The 26,073-nt window shown below is 52.0% G+C and overlaps 1 protein-coding gene across 2 annotated transcripts; it reads right to left on the bottom strand.

The window, feature by feature from the left end:
- POFUT2 (protein O-fucosyltransferase 2) lies at positions 1-22,912 on the bottom strand. 2 transcript variants are annotated; one of them, XM_010370122.2, is made up of 9 exons: positions 22,746-22,912; positions 20,432-20,682; positions 18,029-18,173; positions 16,940-17,050; positions 12,309-12,375; positions 11,223-11,348; positions 3,903-4,083; positions 3,527-3,650; positions 1-1,629 (listed from the first exon to the last, which is right to left on the bottom strand). In XM_010370122.2, the coding sequence occupies exons 1-9, from the start codon at positions 22,874-22,876 to the stop codon at positions 1,476-1,478; spliced, it is 1,290 nt and encodes a 429-aa protein (XP_010368424.1). In that variant the 5' UTR covers positions 22,877-22,912; the 3' UTR covers positions 1-1,475. The 2 variants fall into 2 exon arrangements, 1 of the variants encoding a protein (XP_010368424.1); XR_004052729.1 differs by lacking the exon at positions 1-1,629 and adding an exon at positions 1,640-2,030 and having other exon boundaries at positions 2,126-3,650.
- Between the last annotated feature and the right edge of the window lie 3,161 nt (positions 22,913-26,073).

Raw genomic sequence — 26,073 nt, 5'->3', positions numbered from 1 at the left:
AACTACCATAAAGCAGTTTATTTTTCTTAAAAAGGAAGGTACATGGTCACAGTCCAAAATGTTTTATACAGCTCTCAACCTGGAAAATGCAATTGATGAAAAAGGCACTGTTTCTAGAACAAATGGGAAAAGAATAAATATGTCACCATTTACCTTGCACAGCTTTGAGTAACACCATAGGACCCTGTCACACGTTCAGGGTCAATTTTAAAAGCTTGAGAAGGAGAAGACACAGCAAGGTGATGTCCTAGATTAGCCAGGCTCCGAAGGGAAGAGCTGTCTGTCCCTCCTCACTAACCCTCCTCTCTGTCACACAAGTGTCCGTGTCACTGTTCCTCTAGCAGATGTGGAAAGTGGGTGCTCAGTGAGGATTCAGCCCCCACCAGCCTGAGGGTCACACGACACCATGGTGGGAAGTCACAAAGGGTAATGGGCCAAGAGGGAGAGGGGGGCTTCCTGACCCTGAGGACCCCTGAGGCACTGCTGCACCTTCCACAGATTCTGCGTCCAGCGCTGCCCTCTTTGCAGATGCCCCTCGTGGTGGTGGCACAAAGACCTAAAAATGATTTCTGTAAAATGGGTACAAGGAGCTCCCTGATAAAGCAGCTCATCCTAGACAGCCTTTTGGAGTTGGTGTGACTATCCTTCCTCATTTCCAGCTCTCAATAGTGAATGGTGGACCCGGAGGCCCCACGTGCACCTGCCAGCCAGGGCGAGGGCAGGGCAGCCAGCTGGGCCTGGTGTGAGGAGCGGAGTTGCAAGTTTCCTACAGACAATCCACCAAGTGTCCCAGACGCCACTGAAAAACTTCCCAGCACTCTGATGTGCTGACGGTAGGGCCTGAACTGTCATCCCTCCACGGGGCTCCCTGAGGCCTCAGGCCCTTCCCTTTGCAGCACCAGGTCTGCCCTGCACACATCCCAGGAGGAAACAAACAGGCGGCCTCCTGCTGCACGGAGGGCAACAGAGGGATTCGGGAGGCGCCTGGTCACTGCAGACATTTAAAATGACTCTTCTCCTTGCACCAGCTCCCAGGGAAATGTCAGCCCGTGTCCACCTGATGGAGGGCAGCTCACCCGCCTGTATCTATCCTCAATGCGCTTAAAATATGAAGACATGAAAAGTGGCTGGTAAGGCCAGAGCTGGAGCCTGACAGACACTCCTGCTTCTGGGTCACCACGCAGGCCCTGCTGGCCACCGAGCTGTGGGTTCACAGACACTGCCTGAAAACACAACTGCCCCCGAGGGCAGCAGAGCCTCTTCGTCAGCCGTGGCGGCTGGAAACGCCAAGGACAGAGCACAACTCGAGACGCGCTGCACCTCTAGAGGCGTGGGGCCTCTTCTGGGCCTGGGACCCTGTGAGGGACAGTCCTGTCCACCGAGCTCCTGGCTGGCAGCAGACGGTGACTCCGCGGCAACAGAGCCTGCGTCCACCCACGTCAGTCGGGTCCGGGAGCAGCCCCGGAGGAGCCTTCTCAGTAGGTGATCTTCCAGTGCGTGGGCTGCTCACACGCCTTCTCTTGGTCTCCGCAGAACCTGTTGTACGTCGTCTTGGGGTCCAACCCCAGGATTTCTCTTTCCTCATGAATCCGAAAAGAAAATGTTGAGACTGAGGTGCCGATAAAAAACCTGCAAAGGACCACAGAGGTTTCAGAGTTAGGGAGAACTGAGAGGAGCAGGTGAGTGAAATGAGTTCCAGAGTTACATGGAACCGACACAGCCGCCTCCCTGCTGGAACCCCTCGCTCAGGTGCCCTTGACATCTGCGCCCTGAGGGGCTCTGCCTGGTGCTGCAGCCCCATCCCCACCCCACGGTCAGCAGCCACCACACTCCTGTCCCACCACATGCACCCCCCAGGAGCTCTCGTCTCCGTCACCAAATCCCAGACCAGGCACGCCGGTGCAGGTCGAATACCTCCTGGACCAGGCCTGCCGGTGCAGGTCAAATACCTCCTGTGGGTCACATGGTGAACAATGAGAGATTCCTACTAATCACAACACTGTCTAGCCAAGGCATGGGGGGTCCTTATCCTGAGGCACAAAAGAAATCACAGAGGTCAAGGCCCCCTCCACACACACACTGTACGGGCTGGTGGGGACACCCTTCTCCAGGGATTTCTTCACACCTCGGGTCAGCGGCCTGCCCATTCCTCTGGCTCCTGCGCAGTTGGTCTCTGGCTCTCCAGCAGCACTTCATGAACTTCATGAACAAGCAAACCCCAGAGATGTTTCCAGAGCAAACGTGACGTGCCCAGCGCTGTACACGGAAACATAGGGCCAGCAGGCTGCACAGGCCTGTGTGCTGCTGGGTGGGGGCGGCGTTGGTGGGGAGACCCTCACCACCCCACACACAGCGGCCTGTCAGAGCAGGCTGCACCAGCCTGGAGGCAGAGCAGCTTCAGTGAGCTGGGCCAAGTGCTTCACGCAGCTGGGGGCAGGAGACCAAGAGCTCAGTGTCAGGCCTCCCCTCAGTGTCAGGCCTCCCCTCAGTGTCAGGCCTCCTGGGCTGGGGAGACAGCACTGCCAAGCTCGCAGTCAAATCTCAAGGCCACACCTGAGAAGCAGGGGTGAGCTTGTGACTGGGCTCCCACACACCTCCACCTTGACCTAAGAAGTCAGCGCTGCCTCCTGTCTGCTTAACAGGTAAAGGGATCCACGCCCTGCAGACAGCATCACCGGGAGCCTCTGTGGGTCTTACGCACTGCCCAGAACACCACAGGAAACAGCAGATGTGTGAAGAGGCACCGGCTCAGGGCGCTCAGCATTCCTCGGGCAGGAGGGAGACAGACTAACCCACAGAGACCCACACACGTGCACAGTGCTGACCACGGGAAGACCATTCCCTCTACTTGCCTTTTTTATTGAACTCAAACTGTTTCACCCTAACCCCAACCTTAGTCTCCTATGCAGACGGGCAGACAGGTCTTTGGAGGAACAGAGGCCCAGGCCTACCTCCTACAGCAGCCCCACGAGAATGACGGCACGCAGGGCCCAGGATCCCAGCCTTGCGGACGCTCGTGGCAACCCCACAAGAAAGATCGCACACAGGACCCAGACTCCCGGCCTCAGGGACACTCACGACAACCCCACGAGAACGACCGCACCAGAGCCCAGGCTCCCGGCCTCGGCGATGCTCATGATGCTCTTCAACAACACACACAGCACCAAGGACGTGCCCAACTCGAGGGCACGGGCAACTCTCAGGGCAGGGGCCAGACGGGGCAGAAACTGGGAATGACGGGAAAATGAGACACAAGAAGAGGTTCTGAGATGAGGCCAGCTATGCCAACAGCCTGCTATGGAGGAAGTCTGGGCGTGAGAATTGCAAGGGCAAGATACACAATTAACTTCAGCCTAGGGAAACACTGAACCAGATGCTACAGGAGACTCAGATGAGGAGGTAAACAGTGTGGAAATGACCACTGTGAACACAGGTGACCATCTGCTCTGACACCGAGTACCTGGGATGGAAGAACCTTTGAAAGTCCCCCAACCCGCTCTCGGCCGACGGTGAAGGGGGCAGGCACCTGGCATGTGAGCAGATCCACTGGTCAATAATCGCAACACCTCCATCCTTGTAGAGCTCCAGCTCCTCCCACGTGGGTTCAAACCTCACCATCTCGGGTAACAGCTTTTTTAGCTCTTCATATTCTGCGAAGTAGAAGGAGAGACCCTTTGAACCGGATCCTCCGGTAGGAACAGATACGCATCTCTTTAGCAGAAAGGCATGCATACTTGGCTTCTGGTTAATTCATTAGGAACTGGCTCAAAAGATGCAGACACACAGTTCAGCTTTACCCTCCCAGGAATTACAGTTGAAGATCATGCAGGCCTAGGTCTACCCAGAACAGAACCAGGGATCAAGACGAAAAGAAAGAAATGAAAGGCACTGAAGCTCCATACCCTTTCTGACGGCATCTGTGGCCACAAACACCTTGTCCAGCCGGTGGATCTTCATGAGGCTGCGGATCTTCCTCACGGCCCCTTCCAGGCTGGGCACATCCTCTCTGTGACCCCAGATAAAATCTTTTCTTCTCAGATGGACTCCCAGGTAGGGGCCCCCTAGTGCCGAGCCCAGCTTGACCTAGCAAAGAACCACAAGGAAATGCAGAAACTGACAGGCGGGCTCGGGGCTCACCCTGGGCACTGGGTGGACTTGAGACGCAGAGGGACGACCATTTCCATGTGGCCTCCTCCACGGGGTGGCCTCCAGGGCTAAGGGATTCAGGTGGAATCTCGGGGGCGACCAGATGTCTTTCTAAGAAGATAGTGAAGCAGTATTAATTACCACACATCATTTTACTGAATTAAAGAAAAGTATTTAAAAAGAGAACAGCATTGGAGACTCACGCTGCAAACTTTTGCTCTGAGAACCACCGCAGGGACGTGCCAGCTCCTGTGGACGAAGCAGCTCACAGCTGCAAACTCCCCAAGAGCCAGAATGCTCTGCTGCCCTCTTGACAGCACCACCTCCTGGCTGGAGGCCACCAATGCAAATGGTTACAGCAAATTCTAACAGAACCCTGCTCTAAAGAAGGAGAAAGCAACAGCTAATTCCACCACTTGCAACATCCTGGCTGACTACAGGTCCAGAGTCTGTCCACATGACAACTTCACTGCAGCATAACCAGCATTCAAGAAAGCCAGTGCACTCAGCAAAACGACAACCAAGGACCCTGCCAGAGTCCCCTTCACTCCCCTGCCACCTCCACAGAGCAGGTGCTGGTACCCACGGCTGGGAGACCTGAAGACAGATCACATCACAGGACTCTCTGCAGTCATTCCCCAGCACCCTCCCAGGGCCTGGAAGCCCCACTGGGTGGCTAGACCCAGAAGAGCAATCTCAGTCACTGCAGCCCAGCTCTCAGGAAGCCCCATCCCTAGGGGAAGGGAAGAGCACCACAGAGCACCCCGTGGGATGAAAGAATCCGAACAGCAGCCCGTGAGTTCCAGATCTTTCCATTGAAATAGTCTGCCCAAATGAGGAGGCAGAAAACCAACTGTGATAATATGACAAAACAAGGTTCTATAGCACCCCCAAAAGATCACAGTAGCTCCCCAGCAATGGATCCAAACCAAGAAGAAATCTCTGAATTGCCAGATAAAGAATTCCGAAGGTTGATTATTAAGCTGCTCAAGGACATACCAGACAAAGGTGAAAACCAACTTTTCACTTTCTTTGTTGGCTTTGTCTTGATGACCTGTCTAGTGCTGAAAAAGGTGAAAGGTGAAAAAAGTACAGAATATGGATGAAAAATGCTCCAGATAAATAGGTATCATAAAGAAAAATCAATTCCAACTTCTGGAAATGAAAGACACGCTTAAAGAAACGAAATGCACTGGGAAGTTTCAATAATAGACTAGAACAGGAGAAGAAAGAGCTTCAGAGCTTAAAGAAAAGGTTTTCAAATTAGCCCAATTCAACAAACACAAAGATAAAAGAATAGTAAAAAAAAAAAAAAAAGAACAAAGCCTCCAAGATATTTGGGATTATGTTAAACAACCAAACCTAAGGATAATTGGTGTTCCTGAGGAAGAAGAGAAATCGAAAAGTTTGGAAAATGTATTTGAGGGAAGAATTGAGGAAAACTTCCTGGTCTTGCTAGAGATCTAGACATCCAAATACAGGAAACTCAAAGAATACCTGGGCAATTCATCACAAAAAGATCATCGCCTAGGCACATCGTCATCAGGTTATCTAAAGTCAGGACGAAGGAAAGAATCTTAAGAGCTGTGAGGCAAAAGCACCAGGTAACCTATAAAGGAAAACCTATCAGATTCACAGCAGATTTCTCAGCAGAAACCCTACAAGCTACAAGGGACTGGGGTCCTATCTTCAGCCTCCACAAACAAAATAATGATCAGCCAAGAATTTTGTATTTAGCAAAACTAAGCTTCATAAATGAAGGAGAGATCATCTTCTTCAGACAAACAAATGCTGAGAGAATTCACCACTACCAAGCCAGTACTACAAGAAATGCCAAAAGAAATTCTAAATCTTGAAACAAAACCTCAAAATACACCAAACTAGAACCTCCTTAAAGCATAAATCTCACAGGGCCTATAAAACAACACAATTAAAAGAAAGAAAGAAAGAAAGAAAACAGGGTATTCAAACAGCAACTAGCATGATGAATAGAATATAGTACCTCACACCTCAATACCAAAGTCGAATGTAAATGGCTTCAATGCTCCACTTAAAAGAAACAGAATAGCAAAATGGATAAAAATCCGCCTAAAAGCTGTGAGGCAAAAGTCTTCAAGAGACTCACCTAACACATAAGGACTCACATAAACTTAAGGTAAAGCGGTGGAAAAAGATATTCCATGCAAATAGACACCAAAAGTGAGCAGGGTAGCTATTCTTATATCAGACAAAACAGACTTTAAAGCAACAACAGTTAAAAAAGATGGAGGGACATTATATAATGATAAAAGGATCAGTCCAACAGGAGAATGTCACAATCCTAAATATACATGCACCCAACACTGGAGCTACCAAACTTATAAAACAATTACTACTAGACCTAAAAAGTGAGATAGACAGCAACACAATACAAGTGGGGGCTTCAATACTCCACTGACATCACTAGACAGGTCATCAAGACAGAAAGCCAGCAAAGAAACAATGGACTCAAACTATATCCTGGCACAAGTGGACTAAGATATTTACAGAACATTCTACCCAACAGCTGCAGAATAGACTTCCTGTTCATCAGCACACCGAACGTTATCCAAGACACTTCCTGTTCATCAGCACACAGAACGTTACCGTTACCCGAGGCACTTCCCGTTCATCAGCATACGGATCGTTACCGGAGGCACTTTCTGTTCATCAGCACATGGAGCGTTATCCAAGACAGACCATATGACTGGCCAGAAAACAAGCCTCAATAAATTTAAGAAAATCAAAATTATGTCAAATACCCTCTCAGACCACAATGGAATAAAACTGGAAATTAAATCCAAAAGGAACCCTCAAAACTCTACAAATACATAGAAATTAAATAATCTGCTCCCAGTCTTTGGGTCAAGAATGAAATTAAGATGGAAATTTAAAAATTATTTGAACTGAATAACAGTGACACAACTTATCAAAACCCCTGGGACACAGCAAAAGTGGTGCCAAGAGGAAAATTCACAGCATTAAACGCTTACATCAAAAAATCTGAAAGCGCACAAATAATCTAAGGTCGTACCTCAAGGAATGAGAGAAAAAAGAACAAACCAAACCCAAATCCAGCAGAAAAAAAGAACTAAGATGAAAGCAGAACTAAATGAAATTGAAACGAACAAACGAAAAAATACAAAAGTTAAATGAAACAATAAGCTGGTTCTTTGAAAAGATAAACAACATTGATAGACCATTAGTCAGATTAATGAAGAAGAGAGAAGATCCAAATAAGCTCAATTAGAAACAGAACGGGAGATACCACAGTCGATACCATAGAAACACAAATGATCATTCAAGGCTACTATGAACACTTTTATGTGCACAAACTGGAAAACCAAGAGGATGAATTCCTGGAAATACACAACCCTTCTAGATATAAACCAGGAAGAAATATAAACTCTGAACAGACCAATAACAAGTAGTGAGATTGAAACAGTAATTTAAAAATTGCCAACAGAAAAAGTTCAGGACCCAATGGGTTCACAGCTGAAATCACTCAAAGAAGAATTGGTACCAATTCTACTGAAACTATTCCAAAAGACAGAGAAAGAGGGAATCCTCCCTAAATCAACAGACTAATATCCCTGATGAACATAGATGCAAAAAGCCTCAAAAAAAATACTAGCTAACTGAATCCAACAACATATCAAAAAGGTAACACCATGATCAAATGGATTTCATATCTGGGATGCAGGGATGGTTTAACATATGGAAGTCAACAAATGTGACACACCGCCTAAACAGCACTAAAAACAAAAATCATATGATCATTTTAACCGCCTAAACAGCACTATAAACAAAAATCATATGATCATTTTAATAGATGCAGAAGAAGCATTCGACAAATCCAGCATCGCTTTATGATTAAAACCCTCAGCAAAGGTAGCATAGAAGGGACGTACCTCAAGGTAATAAAAGTCATCTATGATAAATCCAAAGTCAACATTATACTGAACGGGGAAAAGTTGAAAGCATTCCCCCTGAGAACTGGAGCAAGACAAGGATGCCCACACTCACCAATTCTATTCAACATGGTCCTGGAAGTCCTAGTCAGAGCAATCAGACAAGAGAAAGAAAGAAAAGGCATCCAAATCAGTAAAGAGTAAGTCAAACTGTCACTGTTCACTGATGATATAATCGTATACCTAGGAAACCCTAAAGACTCATCCAAAAAACTCCCAGATTTGACAAATGAATTCCATGAAGTTTCAGGATACAAAATCAATGCACACAAGTCAGCAGCACTGCTATACACCAATAACAACCAAGCTGAGAATCGAACCAAGAACTCAACTCCTTTTACAACAGCTGCAAAAAAAAAAAAAAAAATGAATGAAACAAAAAACAACAACCACCAAAAAACCCCACAAAACTTGATCTCTACAAGGAAAATTACAAAACACTGCTGAAAGAGATCACAGACAACACAAACTATTGGAAACACATCCCATGCTCATGGATGGGGAGAATAAATATTGTGAAATGACCATACTACAAAAGCAATCTATCAATTCCCATCAAAATGCCATCATCATTCTTCACAGAACTAGAAAAAACAAAATCCTAAAGTTCATATGGAACCGAAACAGAGCCTACACAGCCAAAGCAAGACTAAGCAAAAAGTACAAATCTGGAGGTACACATTACTCAACTTCAAACTATCCTACAAGACTACAGTTACCAAAACAGCACGATACTGCTATAAAAATAGGCACCTAGACCAGTGGAGCAGAATAGAGAACCCAGAAATAAAGTGAAATATTTACAGATCTTCGACAAAGCAAACAAAAACACAAAGTGGGGAAAGGACATCCTATTCAAAAATGGTGCAGGATTAATTGGCAACCCACATGTAGAAGAATGAAACTGGATCCGCGTCTCTCATCTTCTACAAAAATCAACTCAAGGTGGATCAAAGACTTAAATCTAAGACCTGAAACCATAAAAATTCTAGACGATAACATCAGAAAAACTCTTCTAGACATTGGCTTAGGCAAAGAGTTCCTGACCAAGAACCCAAAAGCAAAAGCAACAAAAACAAACATTAATAGTTAGGACATAATTAAACTAAAAGCTTCTGCACAGCAAAAGAAACCATCAGCAAACAGCCCCCAGAGTGGGAGAAAATACTCGCAAACTTTGCATCCGACCAAGGACTAATATCCACAATCTACAAGGAACCGAAACAAATCAGCATGAAAAAAAACCAAATAATCCCATCAAAACGTAGGCTAAGGACATGGATAGACAGTTCTCAAAAGAAGATACACAGATGGTCAACACACATACGAAAAAATGCTCCACATCACTAATGATCAGGGAAACGCAGTAAGAACCACAACAGGATACTACCTTATCCCGCAAGAACAGCCATAATCAAAAACCAAAAAATCATGGATGTCGGCGTGGATGTGGTGAAGGGGAACACCGTGACACTGCTGGTGGGAATGCAAACTAGTACAACCACCACGGAAAGCAGTGTGGAGATTCTTAAGGAACTAAAAGTAGACCTACCATTGATCCAGCAATCCCACTGCCGGGTATCTACCCAGAGGAAAAGAAGTCACTGTATGAAAAATACACTTACACACGCATGTTTATAGCAGCACAATCCACAGCTGTGAGAACATGGAACCGGCCTGAGTGCCCATTGGCCAGTGAGTGGATAAAGAAAATGTGGTGTATCAGCCATAAAAAGGAAGGAAATGAATGCTTTGCAGCAACCTGGATGGAGCTGGAGACCATTATTCTAAATGAAGTAACTCAGGAACAGAAAACCAAATATCGCCATGTTCTCACTCATAAGTGGGAACTAAGCTATGGGGATGCAAAGGCATGAGAATGACACAATGGACTTTGGGGACTCGAGGGGAAGAGTGGAGGGGGTGAGGGATAAAGACTACACACTGGGTACAGTGTATACTGCTCGGGTGACAGGTGCACCAAAATCTCAGAAATTACCATTTTATCCATGTAACCAAACATCACCTGTTCCCCAAAAACAATTGAAGTTTAAAAAAAAAAAAAAGATAAAATAAGCCAGGCACAGTGGCTCATGTCTGTAATCCCAGCACTTTGGGAGGCCGAGGCAGCTGGATTACTTGAGGTCAGGAGTTTAAGACCAGCCTGGCCAACATGAGAAAATCCTGTTTGTACTCAAAATACAAAATACAAAAATTAGCCGGGCGTTGTGGTACACACCTGTAGACCCAGCTACTCAGGAGAGTGAGACTCTGTCTCTAAACAAAACCAAAAACAAAAGAAGTTAATTAAATAAAATTTAAAAGAATAAAAAATAAAAAACACTGAAAAGAAATACAAGTGGGATAAAATGAAAAAATCTTCTATATTATTTTCCGAGTAAAAACTGTCCAAGTAACTTAATTATTGCTGGAACACTTAGTGCTATTCCACTTGGAAACAGCTCAAATACCCCATAAAGAACAAACAAGTAAAATGGCACTTCTATGAAAGTTTTGTTTAAAAAACACAAAAAACAGACACTGCAAACGCTTAACAACAACCTCAAGTTGAAAAAGCAACATGTTGGTTGTAATTACACCACAGAAAAACCCAAACTTTCAGAAAACACTTAAAAATATATACATAGAATAAAAAAAGGATGACTCTAGACCAAAATGGCACTGACGGTGCTTCTGGGCGAGTCTGGGTGAACGCTGCTTTTCTCTATCAATCAGGTCATGAGAGAGAAAGGCCGAACGTGCCTCCGATCACCTCGAGCTCCTGCTTCCGCGCTCCTGGCCTCGCTGCACTCTGAGAACACCTTTGAGGCTGCTGGGCCTGCCATGACTCCCCGTGTTACTAAAGCGAAAGCCAGGTGGAGTGACTCCCCGAGTCTGCACCGCGACGAGGGCCCCAGGGTCCTGGTGCCTCCCGAGAGCGGGTAATGACCGTGACTCACATTCCAGGGAGGCATCCATGCCGACAGACCCGCCAACCCTGCTGTGACTGTGAACTGAAGGCATGAGTTTTTGGGCATCTCAAGAGAGGATTTACCTGCTCTCCAATTAACAAGGGAGAGGGGCTACCTTCATCTTCGTCCAGTCCTCCTGGAAGGGGATCCTGTCCGCGTCATCCGTGGAGTTGAGGTGTCTGCTCCTGAACTCGTCTCCCACCTCCCGCAGGTGCCTGGCAAACACCATGCTGCGACGGGTCTGTGGAAACGGCGACGGCTCGGCTGAGAACACACCCGCCCGCCATGCTGCCCTTCCGGAGCAGGTTCTCCCATAGCTGCCGCCACCCACCCCTGCAGCTGGAACAAGACCCTCGGAGACATTCCTCATCGACAGTCGCCCGAGAAACAGTGCCGCCCACGGTGGAGGCTCTCGGAGGGTCTACTGCAGGAAGCCAATGCAGGGCAAGCCGCCCACCCCTGCCAGCTCTGCCAGGCTCCCCCACGGGAAGCTGTGCCACACACTGGGCTCAGCTGGCCATTGCCCCGGCTGGCACAACTGTGTGCAGCTCCTTCCCCTCCGTGTCTCCCCAACTCGACTTCTAGCTTACTCGGTTAGCCGTCCTGCTTTTGCCAAATGGGGCGGGACTGACCTGCACAAAGCCCCATGTGAGCAGGGACTGTGTGTCCTGCAGGCAGGTTCTGGCTTTACAAGCTGCTGCCCTGGTGAACAAGTCAGCAGGCCTGCTGTGCCCACGGGAGGGGGCAGCCGCTTCCCGCCCTATACTCCCACTCACTCACGGAACTAGGGCAGCTATGGAAAGTCACCCCATCAACACAGAAATCAACGCCAACGGGAAAGACCCGCTGCTGAAAACAGTCCCACCTTTCAAAGCTAAAGAGAGGAGAAAGGAGGGATCTACGTTCCAGCCACTGATGGAGTCACTGACTCGGGGGCTGACTCCAGGGCGCCACCACTGCATTCAGGGCCTGTGGCATCAGAGGGGAGAGCCGGGTGGCCCTGCGGGCTCCTGAGGACCTGGCTCTGCGGCCACGTGTGACTCGGGGGCGGCGCAGTCACTGCAGGTACCCATATCCAGGGCTTCAATTATGATTTTAATCAGCAAGGTTCAAAAGAACTGTCAACTGTTTTAAATTTTCAAAAACTAAATAATAGGCAACATACACTAATTTAGAAAGATGCTCCCGAGGAAACACTCACATCCCAGTATTCTTTCCCTCCGTAGTGGTCATGAAGTAGGTTCTCGGCTCTGTCTAACATCACGGACCTATTTTTAAACAATATGACAACAGTTATAAGAGTTAAGGATGACGACATTCACACTCTCAGAGCACAAACTGGGAGAACCCAGGGCTGGGGAAGCGGAGACCAAGTCTTCAAGGGACACCAACCAGGGCGCGTCGGGAGGTTATGGCTGAGACACAGGCAGGCTGCCGTCTGGCCTCCACACCACAGTTCTGAGAGGGCTTTGATGCCCACTGTCAACTCAGAGAATGACATCAGAGAGAAGTATCTCCTGATTTGAGGAGTGTATTTGGGAGTGGGCAGAAGGCTTGGAATCCAGGATCCACTGATGGCTATGGCAAGCTGCAGGTGAGCCTGAAGAGGGGCGGCTGTGGGAAGCTTTTCTTTGGCAAAAAGGAGAGGTTCACATAAGCTGCCTGGAAACAAATTCACTGACTCGGTCTCAAAGCTGGAGCTGCATCTGTTCCGTGGTAGAGACGCCATTCCTGGGCAGGCATTCTCACGACAGCATCTCGTCTGAGTTACTGCAGCCCTTGTCCATTGGCAAACCTGGTCCCAGGAATACGTGCACATGTGTGAAGCGGTAGCTGTGAAGGTGTGAGGTGCGTGAAATGTGTGACAAACGTCCTGGGGTTATTTCAGAGAGCCCTCCAGCCAGCCTTTATCTCAGACTCGCAGGCAGGCACCTCTTCCTCAGCGCCTGCCTTGCTCCAGTTTGGGTCAGGCAAGTCATCCTGGTGCCTGTGACTGTCATGCTAAACGCTACCTAATTCCACGTGGGAAGTGCCTCTCCTATTCCAGCCATTGAACCAACCCTCTCACCACACTCCCTACGGCTCTTGATGCAAAATAAAAATGAAACACACAAAACGGATCGTGAGAAAACAGACCCGAATACTGGGGTGGTAAAGGTTGGAATACAAAAACCCAGCAATTTTTAAGGAAAAGACTGATGAATTTGACTACATAAAAATTTTAATTTTGGTCTGGTGCAGTGGCTCACACCTGTAATCCCAGCATTTTGGGAGGCCAAGGTGGGTGGATCACGAGGTCAGGCAATCGAGACCAATCGTCGTCTTCTGGGTGGCATCCTACAGTTTTATGCCCTCATGGTTCACACACAGACGCTTCTACACAAACCTGGAAACAAGCAAAGGCCACATTTTCTTCCATCTGTACACAGACAGCTGCAAAAGAACGAGGTGATGTCCATGTGTCGTAATACCCAGGTGTGCGGCTGGGTGGGAAGAAAAGGGCAAACTGAAAACTGCATGGACAGCGTGTGTGGTGATTCCAGGTGTTTAAAAAGACGGCCGCATGCACAGGCGGCGATGTGAGGTGATTTCTGGAGAGAGGGGCATAGCGGGATTCAGTGGGTGCCTCTGGCCCTGCTTCCAACGCCGTTTAAGGCTTTTTGTGAAATGCAATACCGCACTTCGAGACGCACATTCCGCACGGGCGCAGGTAGAGGACATTCCGCACAGGTGCGGGTAGGCAAACTGCTCCAAAATGAACACGGTGCAGCCCCTACCCGGGTGGAGGAACAAGGAGGAACAAAGCCCTTTACACACTTGCTCTGCCCCGTCCTCAGGGGCCTCCCCGGCATCCTCCTATCTCTACCTCCGATGCACAGGACTGTCTATGACCTTCATGCACATGGAACATGACCACATTTACCTTTTTCTCTCTCTTTTTTTTTTTACTGGGCATTCTATCTTGATTTCTCTTTGTTGAAAACGGCAGCAGTCTGCCCGTCGTCAGCTGTGGATCTATCACGCTCTACCCCGTGCATGGCTGAGGGGTGCACGGGTTTTCCTGGTTCCGGGGAGGCCGTGAACGTTCCTGGGCAGGGGTCTGTGGGTGCATGTCCTGCATTCGGGGTGCACCGGACTCCCAGGGTTTTACCAGATTCTCGCTCCAGGAGCAGCCTTCGAGCCCCTGTGGACCTGTCCTCCTGACGGTGGTTGGTTTCTTGAGTATGACAGCACTGGGGCACCTGCTCGCGTTAACAGCAGCCGTTCTTACTCCTGAATCACACGGATCCCGTCTTGGACTCACCTCACCCTAGGCTGCCCGTCCCTCACTCACTGGGTTTCATCTCCTGTATCCCGGAAAGTCCTTAGTTCATGAAATGTGCTGCAGGACCTTCTTCTCTGAGGCCTGTCTCCATTCTTCTAATGGACAAAAGTTGTTGATTTTAAAGTAACTGGCTTTACCAATCTTTCTTTTTTGGTGCATGCTTTTCCCATCTTGTTGAAGAAAGCTTCCTGTCCCAAGGTGGTAAGGCTCCTCTCTTAACGGCTTTATAGCTTTGGGCTTTAACCCCCATTAGAGACTTTCCCTGGGTGCTGGGGGCAGACGGCCTCGCCCCCACCATCAGCCTCCTTCCCCTGCGCCCCGGCAGAGGCGTTTCTCCTCAATCAGGACCATCTGGCTGGAAGCCCCCTCTGGGCTCAGCTCCGTTCTAACCTGCAAATGTGAATCAAAAAAACGGACTGGCACGACCGCTCCACGGGCCCACACGTAGGCAGACTGGCTTCCAAAACCCGGATATTTTCATGAAATGAACCCAGTCCCAGGACGTGAAAGCTGCATCTCAACAACCAAAACAATTCAGCCTAGTTCCCTCCACAACCTCTTGAGTTTTGCTTTTCCGCAACAGTCGGGCTGGCTGAGCAGCAGACACGCGGGCCTGTGCTGGAGCCACCTGCCTTCACAAAGGCCCAGAGCAGCTGAGACCATGTGGTCCTGGCCCACTGGGGCCAGCGGCAGCTGTTACTGACCAGGGTGATACCGAGCCAGCTGTGATGTCCAATAGGATCGCGACTGCCATGGCCTCTAGAGGTGCACACAGGGCACGACAGCAGACAAGGCAGCCTCAACCTCAACGTGGGCAAGCGCGAGGGGCACCCATGCCCTGCTGTGCCGTCTGTGGGAGACTGTGGGTGGCAAGCCACCCAGGTGCCGAGGCAAGAGACCGAGGGCACGACCTCTTCCAGTCTAATGAAATATGTAAAATAACAATAGTTATACTAGATATAGATAACAGGTATGATTATGTACGAATATCATTAATCATTAGTTTGTAGTAATTACTCTTTATTCCCATATTACAATAATCCTCGCTCTACAATTATAACTTAGGAAAAACCAGGCCATACAGAGATAGGAGATGAGGGGACATAGTGAGACGTGACCAGAAGACAAGAGTGTCAGCCTTCTGTGATGCCCGGGCAGGGCCACCAGAGGGCTCCTTGGTCTAGCGGTAACGCCAGCGTCTGGGAAGACGCCCGTTGCCAAGTGGACCATGGTCTAGCGGTAGCGTCAGTGCCAAGGAAAACACCCGCTACTCAGCAGACAGGGAAAAGGAGTCTCCCTTTCCCCGGGGGAGTTTAGAGAAGACCCTACTCCTCCACCTCTTGTGAAGGGCCTGACTGATGTCAGACACACCCGCAGTTCTCCGGAGGCCTAACCATCTCCCTGTGATGCTGTGCTTCAGCGGTCACGCTCCTCGTCCGCCTTCATGTTCCATCCTGTACATCTGGCTCTGCCTTTTAGGTAACAGTAGCAAATTAGTGAAAGTACTAAAAGTCTCTGATACGCAGAAATAATGGCGTAAGCTGTCTCTCTCTCTCTCCCTCCTCTTTCTCTCTGCCTTGGCTGCCAGGCAGGGCAGGGCCCCCTGTCCAGTGGACACGTGACCCACGTGACTTTACCTATCAATGGAGATGGCTCACATTCCTTACCCTGCCCCTTTTGTATCCAATAAATATCAGCACAGCCTGGCATTCGGGGCCACTACTGGTCTCCGCGTCTTGGTGGTAGTGGTCCCCCAGGCCTAGCAGCTTTTCCTTTTATCTCTTTGTCTTGTGTCTTTATTCCTACAATCTCTCGTCTCCGCACACGGGGAGAAAAACCCACCGACCCTGTGGGGCTGGACCCTACAGGAGACACTCACAGCACCTGCTGGGGGACTCAGAAGAAGATCCAAGGGAGGTGACGGAGAGGGTCCCAGTCTGCAGCAAGTTCTAAGAACGTGGTCATCAACAGTTTCCTCCAGAGTTTACGACATCATCAGGTACTGACTTGTCTGCAACCCCAGCTGCCTGGGTGGACCCTCGTGGCCCGGCTCACCAGGCCGGCGGCCACTTGCGGCAGACGCATGGCCAAAGGTGGCTGCACGATCCTCTCCAGACCCGCGAGGCAGCAAACAGATCAAACGGTGGGTGTTGGGTGCGGGAAGGGGGCAGGTATTGGTAAAAGTTGCCCAAGTGGTACAAATGGAGAACAGTCTCATGGTAAGCCCCCGCTGCCCCCAGCCCAGCCCAGCCCCTCCCCGCGCACTCGGCCGTGCTGAGCCCTCACCTCTGTGCCCCTCGCCCGCTGTCCACGTCACCCACTACGCTGTTTTGCAGAGACACATGCAACCACTTCCCTAACCGACACCCCCATGGCCCCCAGGGTCCGCTGTCTGTGAGGTGGGTGGGCCAGGGATGCAGGAGTGCAGACAGAGAGCCCCTAGCCCAGCACACGCGGAGCAGGCGCCGCGGCCTCCAGGCTGCTCCTGAGGGGAGCAGGGCACTCACCGGGCTGGTGTGTTTCTCAGAAGCAGAGGCGCCACGATGGAGGCTGAGCCCTGGACGGACAGACAGGAGACGTTCAGACCCCTGGTCTCCTCATAACCCCAAAACCATCCTCTGGAAAACAAAACCCACGGCAGCTCTATCAGTTTATTTTGCTTTCACAAGAAAAACAAATCAAGTCTAGACACGCACACACCGTGGCTCGCTCTTGATGAAATGCGGCTGCTTTAGGAAAACCTACCGATCACGACTGAGGATCGTGACATTCTCGTGAAATTGTAAAAGAAGCCCACAAGCGCCTCTCAGGCTGATGAACCACTGAGCCCTTCCCCATGACAGGGGCTGGCGGGAGGCAGAGGGAGCAGGACAGAGGCAGCCCTGTGCACCTTCAGGGCCAGCCTGGCTGTGACCATCACCCAAGTCAACCGCGCCCTTCCCAAGAGCTCACTTGCCATGCTTTAGAGCAGCTGCCCTGGCACTGGACACATGGAGGCTGTGAACTGACAGCTTTTCCACAGTAGGCCTGGCAGTGTCAGAGCCTTTAATGGCAATCAACACTTGGGACTGACAAGACCCCCATTCCTGTGGCAACATCCAAATGCATGAAAAGACACAGGGAAAAAGGCACGGGGTCTCAGCCGGGTGTTCGCCACGGCCCATTCTCGAGGCCTCAGCACAAAGGGGACTCGCCTGTCAAGGACGAGAACTGTGTGGGCAGCCACAAGCACTACCACCACGAGGGGCACCGAAGCACTGTCAGGATGCGGGGGGAGGGGAACGCCCAGAACCCGGCATCAGCACCCAGCGTGGGCACCGAGGGCGCTGTGTGTGTGTGTGGTGGGGGTGCTGTGGCGTGGGGGGGAGCCTGCAGCAGGGAGAGGAGGTGGAGGGCACTGCTCTCGGGGGTGGGGAGTGCCTGAGGGGGCGCCTGTGGCGGGGGGAGAGGGGCGTGCATGTGGCAGGGGGAGACGGCGGGGGCTGAGGGTACTGCGGGGGTGTGGGGCCTGGAGTGCCTGCGGGAGGCGCCTGCCGCAGGGTAGAGGAAGGCACCTGCAGCAGGGGGAGGAGGCGGGGAGCAGCCGCAGTAGGCACCTGTAGTACTCGTGCTTGTCCTGGGAGTACAGGAGCTGATCGATACATGGCCGCTCATCCACCTTCTCTTCCCAGGTCCCTTCTTTCCATCCCTCTGCATAACTTTGTAGGACGTAAACCTGGTCAATAAAGGGCCCACCAGACTCTGAAAAACACCAAGAGAAGCCGGGCAGCGCGACAGCGATTGGAAGCTCACTACGGGCACGCATCAGCCACAGCAGGTGACTCTTACTACTGTACACCACCCTGTTCCCAAAGAGACTGCAGGAGGCTCACAAAGGCCAAGACAGGTCAGAGCACAGGCCATGATGGCACAGGGCCGAGAGCGTGCGATAGCAGCCAGTGGGGAGGAGCTGGTCCCCGATTCCCCAGCCCCACCCCATCCTCAGCCCCATGCAGCAGGCCCCACCCTCACAGGGGCCCGTGTGAGCCCGTCCAGCCTTCACGCCCCTGGTCCAGTCCCCGGGGGCTCGCTCTCTGGCCCTCTGTGAGGCCACTGACCCCTACCCCCTTGGTTTCCCACAGTGCTCCTCACTACCTGGGCCACCATCTACTGCACTGGTGTCCTGCCTCCCCCAGGGACAGGAGCTCAGGCGAGCAGGAATCGTGCCTCTTACCCACGGCCCAACCCACACGGAGAAGGTGACACTGTGTCGCCCAAGAGGTCAGCAATCAAGATCTGCTCAAAGGGGGCAGGAACACAGCGGGGAAGAGGCACCACACAGGTGAAGTTCTGGGGAAGGAGCACTGCAGGGAAGGAGCGCGTGAGCAGGTGAAGTCCTGGGGCAGGAACACAGCAGGGAGGGAGCACCGTGCAGGTGAAGTCCTGGGGCAAGAACATAGTGGGGAGGGAGCACCCTGCAGGTGAAGTCCTGGGGCAAGAACATAGTGGGGAGGGAACACCCTGCAGGTGAAGTTCTGGGGCAGGAACAAAGCAGGGAAGTAGCACCGCACAGGTGAATTTCTGGTGTCCTTTTTGCTCACTCATGACTGGGGGCTAAGGGCTGCGTGGCCTACGGGCCCGAGGCCGGAGCTGCGGGGGCTCCTTCTATGCTAGTGGGAGGTGGTGAAGATCCCACATGCTGGGTGCTATGTTAGCCACATCAGGAGCTCACTGTGTGCGGTCTCCTGGCAGCCTGGCCCCAGGACAGGCACCCAGTTCCTTCCCCACCTTACAGGCAAGGAAACAGCTCAAAGCCCCAGCCTGGTAGATGGCAGGGAAGCATGAGACCAGCATATCTGCCTCAGAAGCTCGTCACACGGGGTCTGTCTTCCCAGACCTTCCCAAGCACTTGGATGCCCAATGCCCAGACCTGCCCGCTTCCCTGTCAAGAAACCCACTGGTCCCAAAGGGAGGTAAGGATAACGTCTCCGAGTTCCTGTAACCTAATGTTCAGACCAAGGGCTGGCTGCTAGTTATACCAAATACCCAACCACAGCTTTCATCTTCCAGGACTCATGAGCAAATTGTGAAGTCAACTCAGGATGCACTCTAGGAATGCTTTTTACAAGCGGCAGACTTTGTGACTTGGTATCAACCAGGATGTCAGAGGTTACTCCCTGTTGTTGCATGCCCCTGACACTCACGAGACTGACCCCGACAGAGAAAACATTTCAGAGTGACAAGATCTAGGGTGCAATGAGCACCATCCTTGAAAAATGACAACATGGGAGCCACACTCCTTGGCAGGGAGCAAAGGTCTCTAAGCCCCGAGAGTGGCTGTCCAGTAAGAACTCAACAGTTGCTGGAAAGCAGGAGCCTGACTCAAAACTAACTCATTCGTCTTCAAGGCTTCTCAAATGCAGCAGCAAAGCATCACTTACTTTTAAATTTATGTCTTCCAAATGACACAACACAAAAAGCTCTGAATACCTTCATTCTAAGAAGAGCTTTAATTCCTCTCTTCAAATTAAATGAAAAAATTAAGCAACACAAAGTTAAACAAGACAGACCTTTATCCCTGGTGCTGCACAGACACACCACAAAGGATACTCCGCACGCAGCACGTCATCCTTAACGTAAAACAGCCTTTCGCATAGGGAGCCAAGTCCTGTCAGTCCAACACCCAGGGGTGGCCGCTTTCTTAGGGTGTAAGGGCGGCTCTAACTGCATTCACCTACTCATCAGGCCACCGTGGTTTCCAGAAGTGAGGGGGCACAAAGCTCATCCACTTCAGGTCTATTTCCCGAGAAACATTTTGGGAAGCTCACTGCAGCATGGGAAAGGGACTGCGCTCCTGAGTGGAGGAGGTGCTGCCACAGGCCTCCGGCAGCAGCGCTGGGCACTGGAGGATGCTGGTGAGTTTGGACGCAGTCGCAAGCCCAACCTGATGTCTACCTTAGAAATGATTGCCCGGCCCCGGTTAAAAAACCACGACCTCCCAGCGTGCCGCTCGGCCTCACCTGCGATGAACTGCTCATACTCGATGACGGGGATGTTTTTATTGAGACTCGGAAGATCAAAAAACTCAGACCAGGGAATCCGGACCTGGTGGATGTCAGGACTCTGCCAGTGATAGAGGCGGCCCCACGGAGGCAGGACGAGCACCCACTCCTCCGTCTTGAGCAGAGTCTTCAGGAGAGAGGCGATTCGGATATAGACATCCCTGCGCAGGTTGAAGCCTTCCGGGGGGTTGACGTCATACAGAAGATACCTGAGCAGGCAGAACGAGGACCACAGGTCTCAAATGCTGGGGTTTCTGCACAGAAAACCTGACTACTCAGAAGTCTCAGCGTAAGGCCCAACTCTAGGTGCTTAAGATGGTTCCCAGCTTGTGAAGGCAGTGAGTGGCCTGTTTCTCTATGACCAGTTACTTACAAGCCTGTAAGCAGAAGCTGCAGACATGCTAATGTCCTTTTAACAACTAGCAATAGTTCAACACTAAGGCTAGAGGAATCCCAGTGACTAGAAACCAAGAATCAGTTCCCACATGGTTCTCAAACTGTTTGGTCTAAAGACTCCTGTACACTGGAAACGATTGATGGCTGGTTATGTGCACTATGTCTATGGATATGTCCTATATTAGACATTAAAGCTACAAGTATTTAATTCAGCTAAAAATAATAAGCCATTACATGTTAACAAAAATCACATAAACAAAAAATAAGCGTATTTTAAAAAATGAATTAGTGAGAAGAACTGTGACGATGTTCTTTTTATTTATTTATTTATTTTGAGATGGAGTCTCGCTCTGTCTCCCAGGCTGGAGTGCGGTGGCCCGATCTCGGCTCACTGCAAGCTCCACCTCCCGGGTTCAGGCCATTCTCCTGCCTCAGCCTCCCGAGTACCTGGGAATACAGGCACCCGCCGCCACGCCCGGCTAATTTTTTTTGTTTTTTAGTAGACACTGGGTTTCACCATGTTAGCCAGGATGTTCTCGATCTCCTGACCTCGTGATCCACCGGCCTTGGCCTCCCAAAGTGCTGGGATTACAGGCATGAGCTACCGCGCACGGCAGACGATGTTCTTAATTTTTGCAAATCTCTTTTGGGTCTGGTGACAGCGGGATTCCCATACTCGTTTCTGCATTCAATCTGTTGTGACATCACAGATCAAGTGGTTTCTAGGAAAACTCCACGGTGCACTCATGAGAGAAATGAAAAAGCCGTAGAATACCCTGGTACTATAAAACGGCTACAAAAGCTCAGAGATCCCGGACACACTTTAAGATCACTGCCCTAGCGGAAGGACACAAAGCACCCCAAGGCACAGACAGGTCCCCAAAGGCTACAGAAACCCTGGCACTCTCCTTCCCCTGCTCTGCGCTGGTTTTCCAAAGACTCCCACTGTCGCGGGTGAAACTGCGTGCAGCGCCCAGGCCTGCGAACGCCACGAGGGGCCGCGCACCTCTGCGTCCAGGTCCCTCTCGGGGTCCGCTTGGAGAACCCACAGCCATAGGGCGGCCGCGAAGCTCGTCTTGGCCCTGAGAATTCACTGCGGAGCACCCGCCCGGCACTGACTCCCAGCTTCGCACACCCAGGCTTCGACCCGCGACACTCAGGGGCCTCCTGAGCCCGCCCAGGCTCAGTCCGAGCAACCTGGTGCCCTTCCTGAGCTCCCAAGGCTGCGCCCCCGGCCTCGCAGACAACCCCGCCTGCAGACCCGGGCCGTAGTGACGGAGCCCAGACTACCTACCGCCAACCCACCGGCCCCATCCTGCCCCCAGCCCCTGCCCCATCCCATCCCCTAGGTCCTGGCCCCTGCCCCTACCGCATCTCCATCCCATCCTTCCTGGCCCCTGCCCCCGGCCCGTTCCCATCCCATCCCTCGGGCCCCCGCTCCTGCCTCCATTCCATCCTACCCCTCCAGGTCCCAGCCCGTGCCCCGCCCCCATCCCATCCCAACACCCAGGCCCCTGCCCCGCCCCCATCCCATCCCTCCTGGCCCCTGCCCCCTACCCCATACCATCACCCTGGCCCCTTACTCCGCCACATTCCGTGCCCCAGAACCCTGACCCCATCCCATTCCCCTGGACACTGCCCCCTGACCCCGCTCCATCCCATTCCCCTGGACCCTGCCCCAAGACTCCGCTCCATTCCATCCCCCTGGCCCCGGCCCACCCTCCATCCCGTGTGCCTGCCCCCGACCCCATCCCTTCTCCCTGGACCCTGACCCCGCCCCATCCCATCGCATCCCAGACCCACCCCGCCCCCATCCCATCCTCTGGCCCTGCCCGGCCCTAGAACCCCAGCATTGGCACCGTGGACGCGCGTTTACCGTCTGCGGGACGCCGCCCCCGACAGAATGTCGGCCGCCGACTGGCCGGGCCAGAACTCCTGGCCGGAGGCACAAGCCGGCGGCCAGGACGCTGCCCCCAACAGCAGGAAGACGAAGCTGAGTGCCGCCATGGCCCCTGGCGGCCACGCACTTCCGGCGGCCGCGCCCCGCCCCGGAAGCACGCCCCGCCCCGGTGAAACGCGTTCCCAGTAGCCACGGCAACGCCCAGAGCAGCCCTTCCCGCGCATGCGTTATGCGCCATCACCGGCAAGCCGGGGCGGGAGCGGGAACTGCCTGTGCGCGGATTCTCCGCCCTCCTGAGCGCAGTGGTCGGCGGTCCCATCGCAGACCTGGAGGCTGTGGCTGTGGTGCGTGCCGGTGCTGTCGCTGGCGACCTGGCGCAGCCCACGCAGGGACTCCTGAGGGTCTGCGAGGCCGGGAGGTCCGGGGGTCGGGAGGTCGGTGGACTCTGCAGGCCAGTGGGAGGGGCGCGAGACTGGTGGCCGGGAGGGCTAGACGGCGGGGGCGGGGCCGGGAGAGCTGAGGGCTGGCCGGCTCGGGGCGGGCCGGTGGGGAGGAGGCGCGGGACGGGTAGGGGCGGGAGGGCTGGACGGCGGGGGCGGGGAACGGGGGTCCGTATACTGGACCGGCGCGGGGTGCTCTGGCTCCCCCGAGCTGGGGACGGGGCGGGACCCTCGCATGAGAGCCTGGGTTTCCAGTCGGGGGGCGCCGTCGAGCTCCGCGCCTGCGGCCTCCTGGGTGCCCCCAACCCTGGACCCCCGCGGAGGGGGCACCCGAGCTGGAGCCTGGCCTTCTAAGGAGCCCTGGAGGGACTGCGCTACTGAGGCGCGGGGCTCGGTGGGGTGATCCAGTGACCGCGGGGATCCGGAGCGGCCGCCCCTGCGCTGCCAGCCTCCCACCCCGCCCCTTCTGCGAGGCGTTATTAAAGGTCTGGTTTCGGAAGCCAGGTGCCTGCCCGCCGCCACCACACACCGCCACCTCCAGGCAGCTCCCGCTGCTCCCCGAGGGCACCAGCACTGGCCGACAGACCTGGCCTGGGGTGCGGCGCTGGCAAGCCTGGCCTTCTGAGGGGACGCCACGCTGATTAGTGCAGGCAGCCCCCAAAACTGTATAACTGGACGAATTTACCAAAAAAGAAAATACTAATGCCCATTATCTGTTAAATTTGAGATTAATTTGTTATCATGTGTCCTCACACAGAAAATTCCAGGCCCAGAGAGCCAAGCTGGTAAATCGTGTTTAGAGAAGAAATAATAGGAGTCCAGCCGCTCCATGGACGAGGAGGGGCCGCTTCCCTGCTTGATGTATGAGGCCAGCATTGCCTTGATAGCAGAGTTGGACGTCACCAATCACAGACCAATGTCTTTCATGAACCAAGACACAGCATTTAAAAAAATTAGCAAATGGAATCTGTATCTGCCTATTGTTTACCAAAAAAGCCGAACTTTGTAAAATACTTGAAGAGATTTATTCTGAGCGAAACATGACCTCAGCCTCAGGAGGTCCTGAGAACTTGGCCCAAGGCAATTGTTGTACTGCTTGGTTTTAGACATTTCAGGGACACAAGATATCAGTCATGACGTACATGTGAGGTGTGCATCGGATTGATCCAGAATGTCAGGACGACTCCAAGCGGAAAGGCCTCCAGGTCATACGTGGATTCAAAGGTGTTTCTGATTGGCGATTGGTTGAAAGAATTAAGTTACTATCTGAAGGCCTGGAATCGATAGGAGTGTCTGGGTGAAGGTAAGGGCTGTGGAGACCAAGATCCTTATTATATGGATGGAATCTCATAGGTGTCTGTCCTTAGAGGCAATACATGGCAAATGTTTCCTATTCAGACCTTCACAAGGCACTTGATTCTCAGCCAGTCTCCTCAGGATCAGAAAAGGAGCTGGAAGGGGAAGGAGACTCTACAGAATATGAATTTCCCCACAAGACACGGCTTTGTGGGCCATTTCAAAATTTGTCAAAGTGATACATTTTGGGGTAAAATACATTGATGCTTTGAGGGCCTGCTGTCACGTGATGCTATACCAGCGTCAGATTGGAACTTGGTGCCTTGCTGGTATAGAGTCTGCTCTGTCAGTCTAATAGTCTGTTTTAATGTCAGTCTGGTCAGCTGCACCTGAACTCCAAAGGGAGGTGGGTATAATGAGGCATGTCCAATCCCCATCCGTTCGTGGCCTGAACTCATTTTTCAGCTTTCTTTGGAATCCCCCTGGTGGAGAGGAGGGGTCCATTCAGTGGGTTGAGAAAGCTTAGATTTTTATTTTTGGTTTACGCTCTGAAGCAAAAATTAAAATGTTTAACCCTGATAGGGTTATTTTAAAGCTGCAGGAATCAAGGCAGGTTGCCATGGGTAAGAGGATAGACAGGCAGGTCATGTAGCAGGACGAGCTGCAGACAGAACCCCTCAGATACCGGGTTAAGGAAGAATTTGGCTTCATTTGGCCGGCAGCTTCCGCAGACTTGCATCTCAAGAACTGAGCTCCCTGTTAAAGAGTTCCTGGCTCTTTTTAAGGGCTTACAACCCTAAGGGGTCCACGTGAAAGGGTCGTGATAGATTGAGAGCACATGTGGCTAGAGTGGGGGGGTTAATCTTTTAACCTCAGACCTGAGGCCATCAGTGGCACCGGCTGGTCTTGCCACGGACTTCATTCCTGTTGTTTTTCAACTTTTCCTTCTCTTCAGAGACAGGAGACAGTAAAAGAAATGGCCTCTCTCCTCAGTCAGAGCGGAGTCCTGAGTGATTTGTTTTTCTAAGACCACCAGAGCGAGCACAAAAAAACCAGCGAGTAGGCAAGGCTAGGAGCAAAACTGCAAATTTATTCTTTGGTCATCTAGCTTCAGGGAAGAAGGTATGGGGGTGAGGTCTGTCGGCCTCCGGCAAGGGAGGCCGAGAGAGTCGCCCGGCAGAGCTCTTGGGTGGAGTTCCTGATGCAGTCCCGACAAAGGTGGGGGCTGAGGAAGCCCACGCGGCGCGTTCGCCGGGAGCGGCTTTTCTAGGAGTGGAAAGGCAATAGGCGGGGCACGGGCGTGTGGGGGGGGGGCGTTCCGTAGGTGCGACCAGGTGAATCTTCGTCTCTTCGGATTGACGTCACCTGGCGCATACCTGGTTAGCCTGCACCTTCCTGGGTGCCGGCTGCGTTTTCGCGCATGCAGGAAAAGTTGGTGATGAAGAACCCGGAAGTGCGCCATCTTGCCTCCATTCATCCAAACAGTCCAACCTTTTATGAATAATAGTGATAAGGGGTGCCGTGGTTTGTCTAGCTACTTCCTGCTGTTAAGGGGCGTCGCTAAGGTC

The sequence above is a fragment of the Rhinopithecus roxellana genome, chromosome 13 (assembly GCF_007565055.1).
Source record: "Rhinopithecus roxellana isolate Shanxi Qingling chromosome 13, ASM756505v1, whole genome shotgun sequence".
Classification (NCBI taxonomy): domain Eukaryota; kingdom Metazoa; phylum Chordata; class Mammalia; order Primates; family Cercopithecidae; genus Rhinopithecus; species Rhinopithecus roxellana.
The sequence above is the reverse complement of the archived record's forward strand: the minus strand, read 5'-3'. Positions and strand labels throughout refer to the sequence as shown.

Bases quoted from the DNA above. Each gene is read 5' to 3' on its own strand.
- POFUT2 (XM_010370122.2), bottom strand. From the start codon at position 22,876: ATGGCGGCACTCAGCTTCGTCTTCCTGCTGTTGGGGGCAGCGTCCTGG. The intron at 4,084-11,222 runs GTAGCCCCTCTC...GTTCTTTGCTAG, and splicing joins AGGACTGGACGAAGATGAAG to GTCAAGCTGGGCTCGGCACT. The intron at 3,651-3,902 runs GTATGGAGCTTC...TCTACTTCGCAG, and splicing joins CACAGATGCCGTCAGAAAGG to AATATGAAGAGCTAAAAAAG.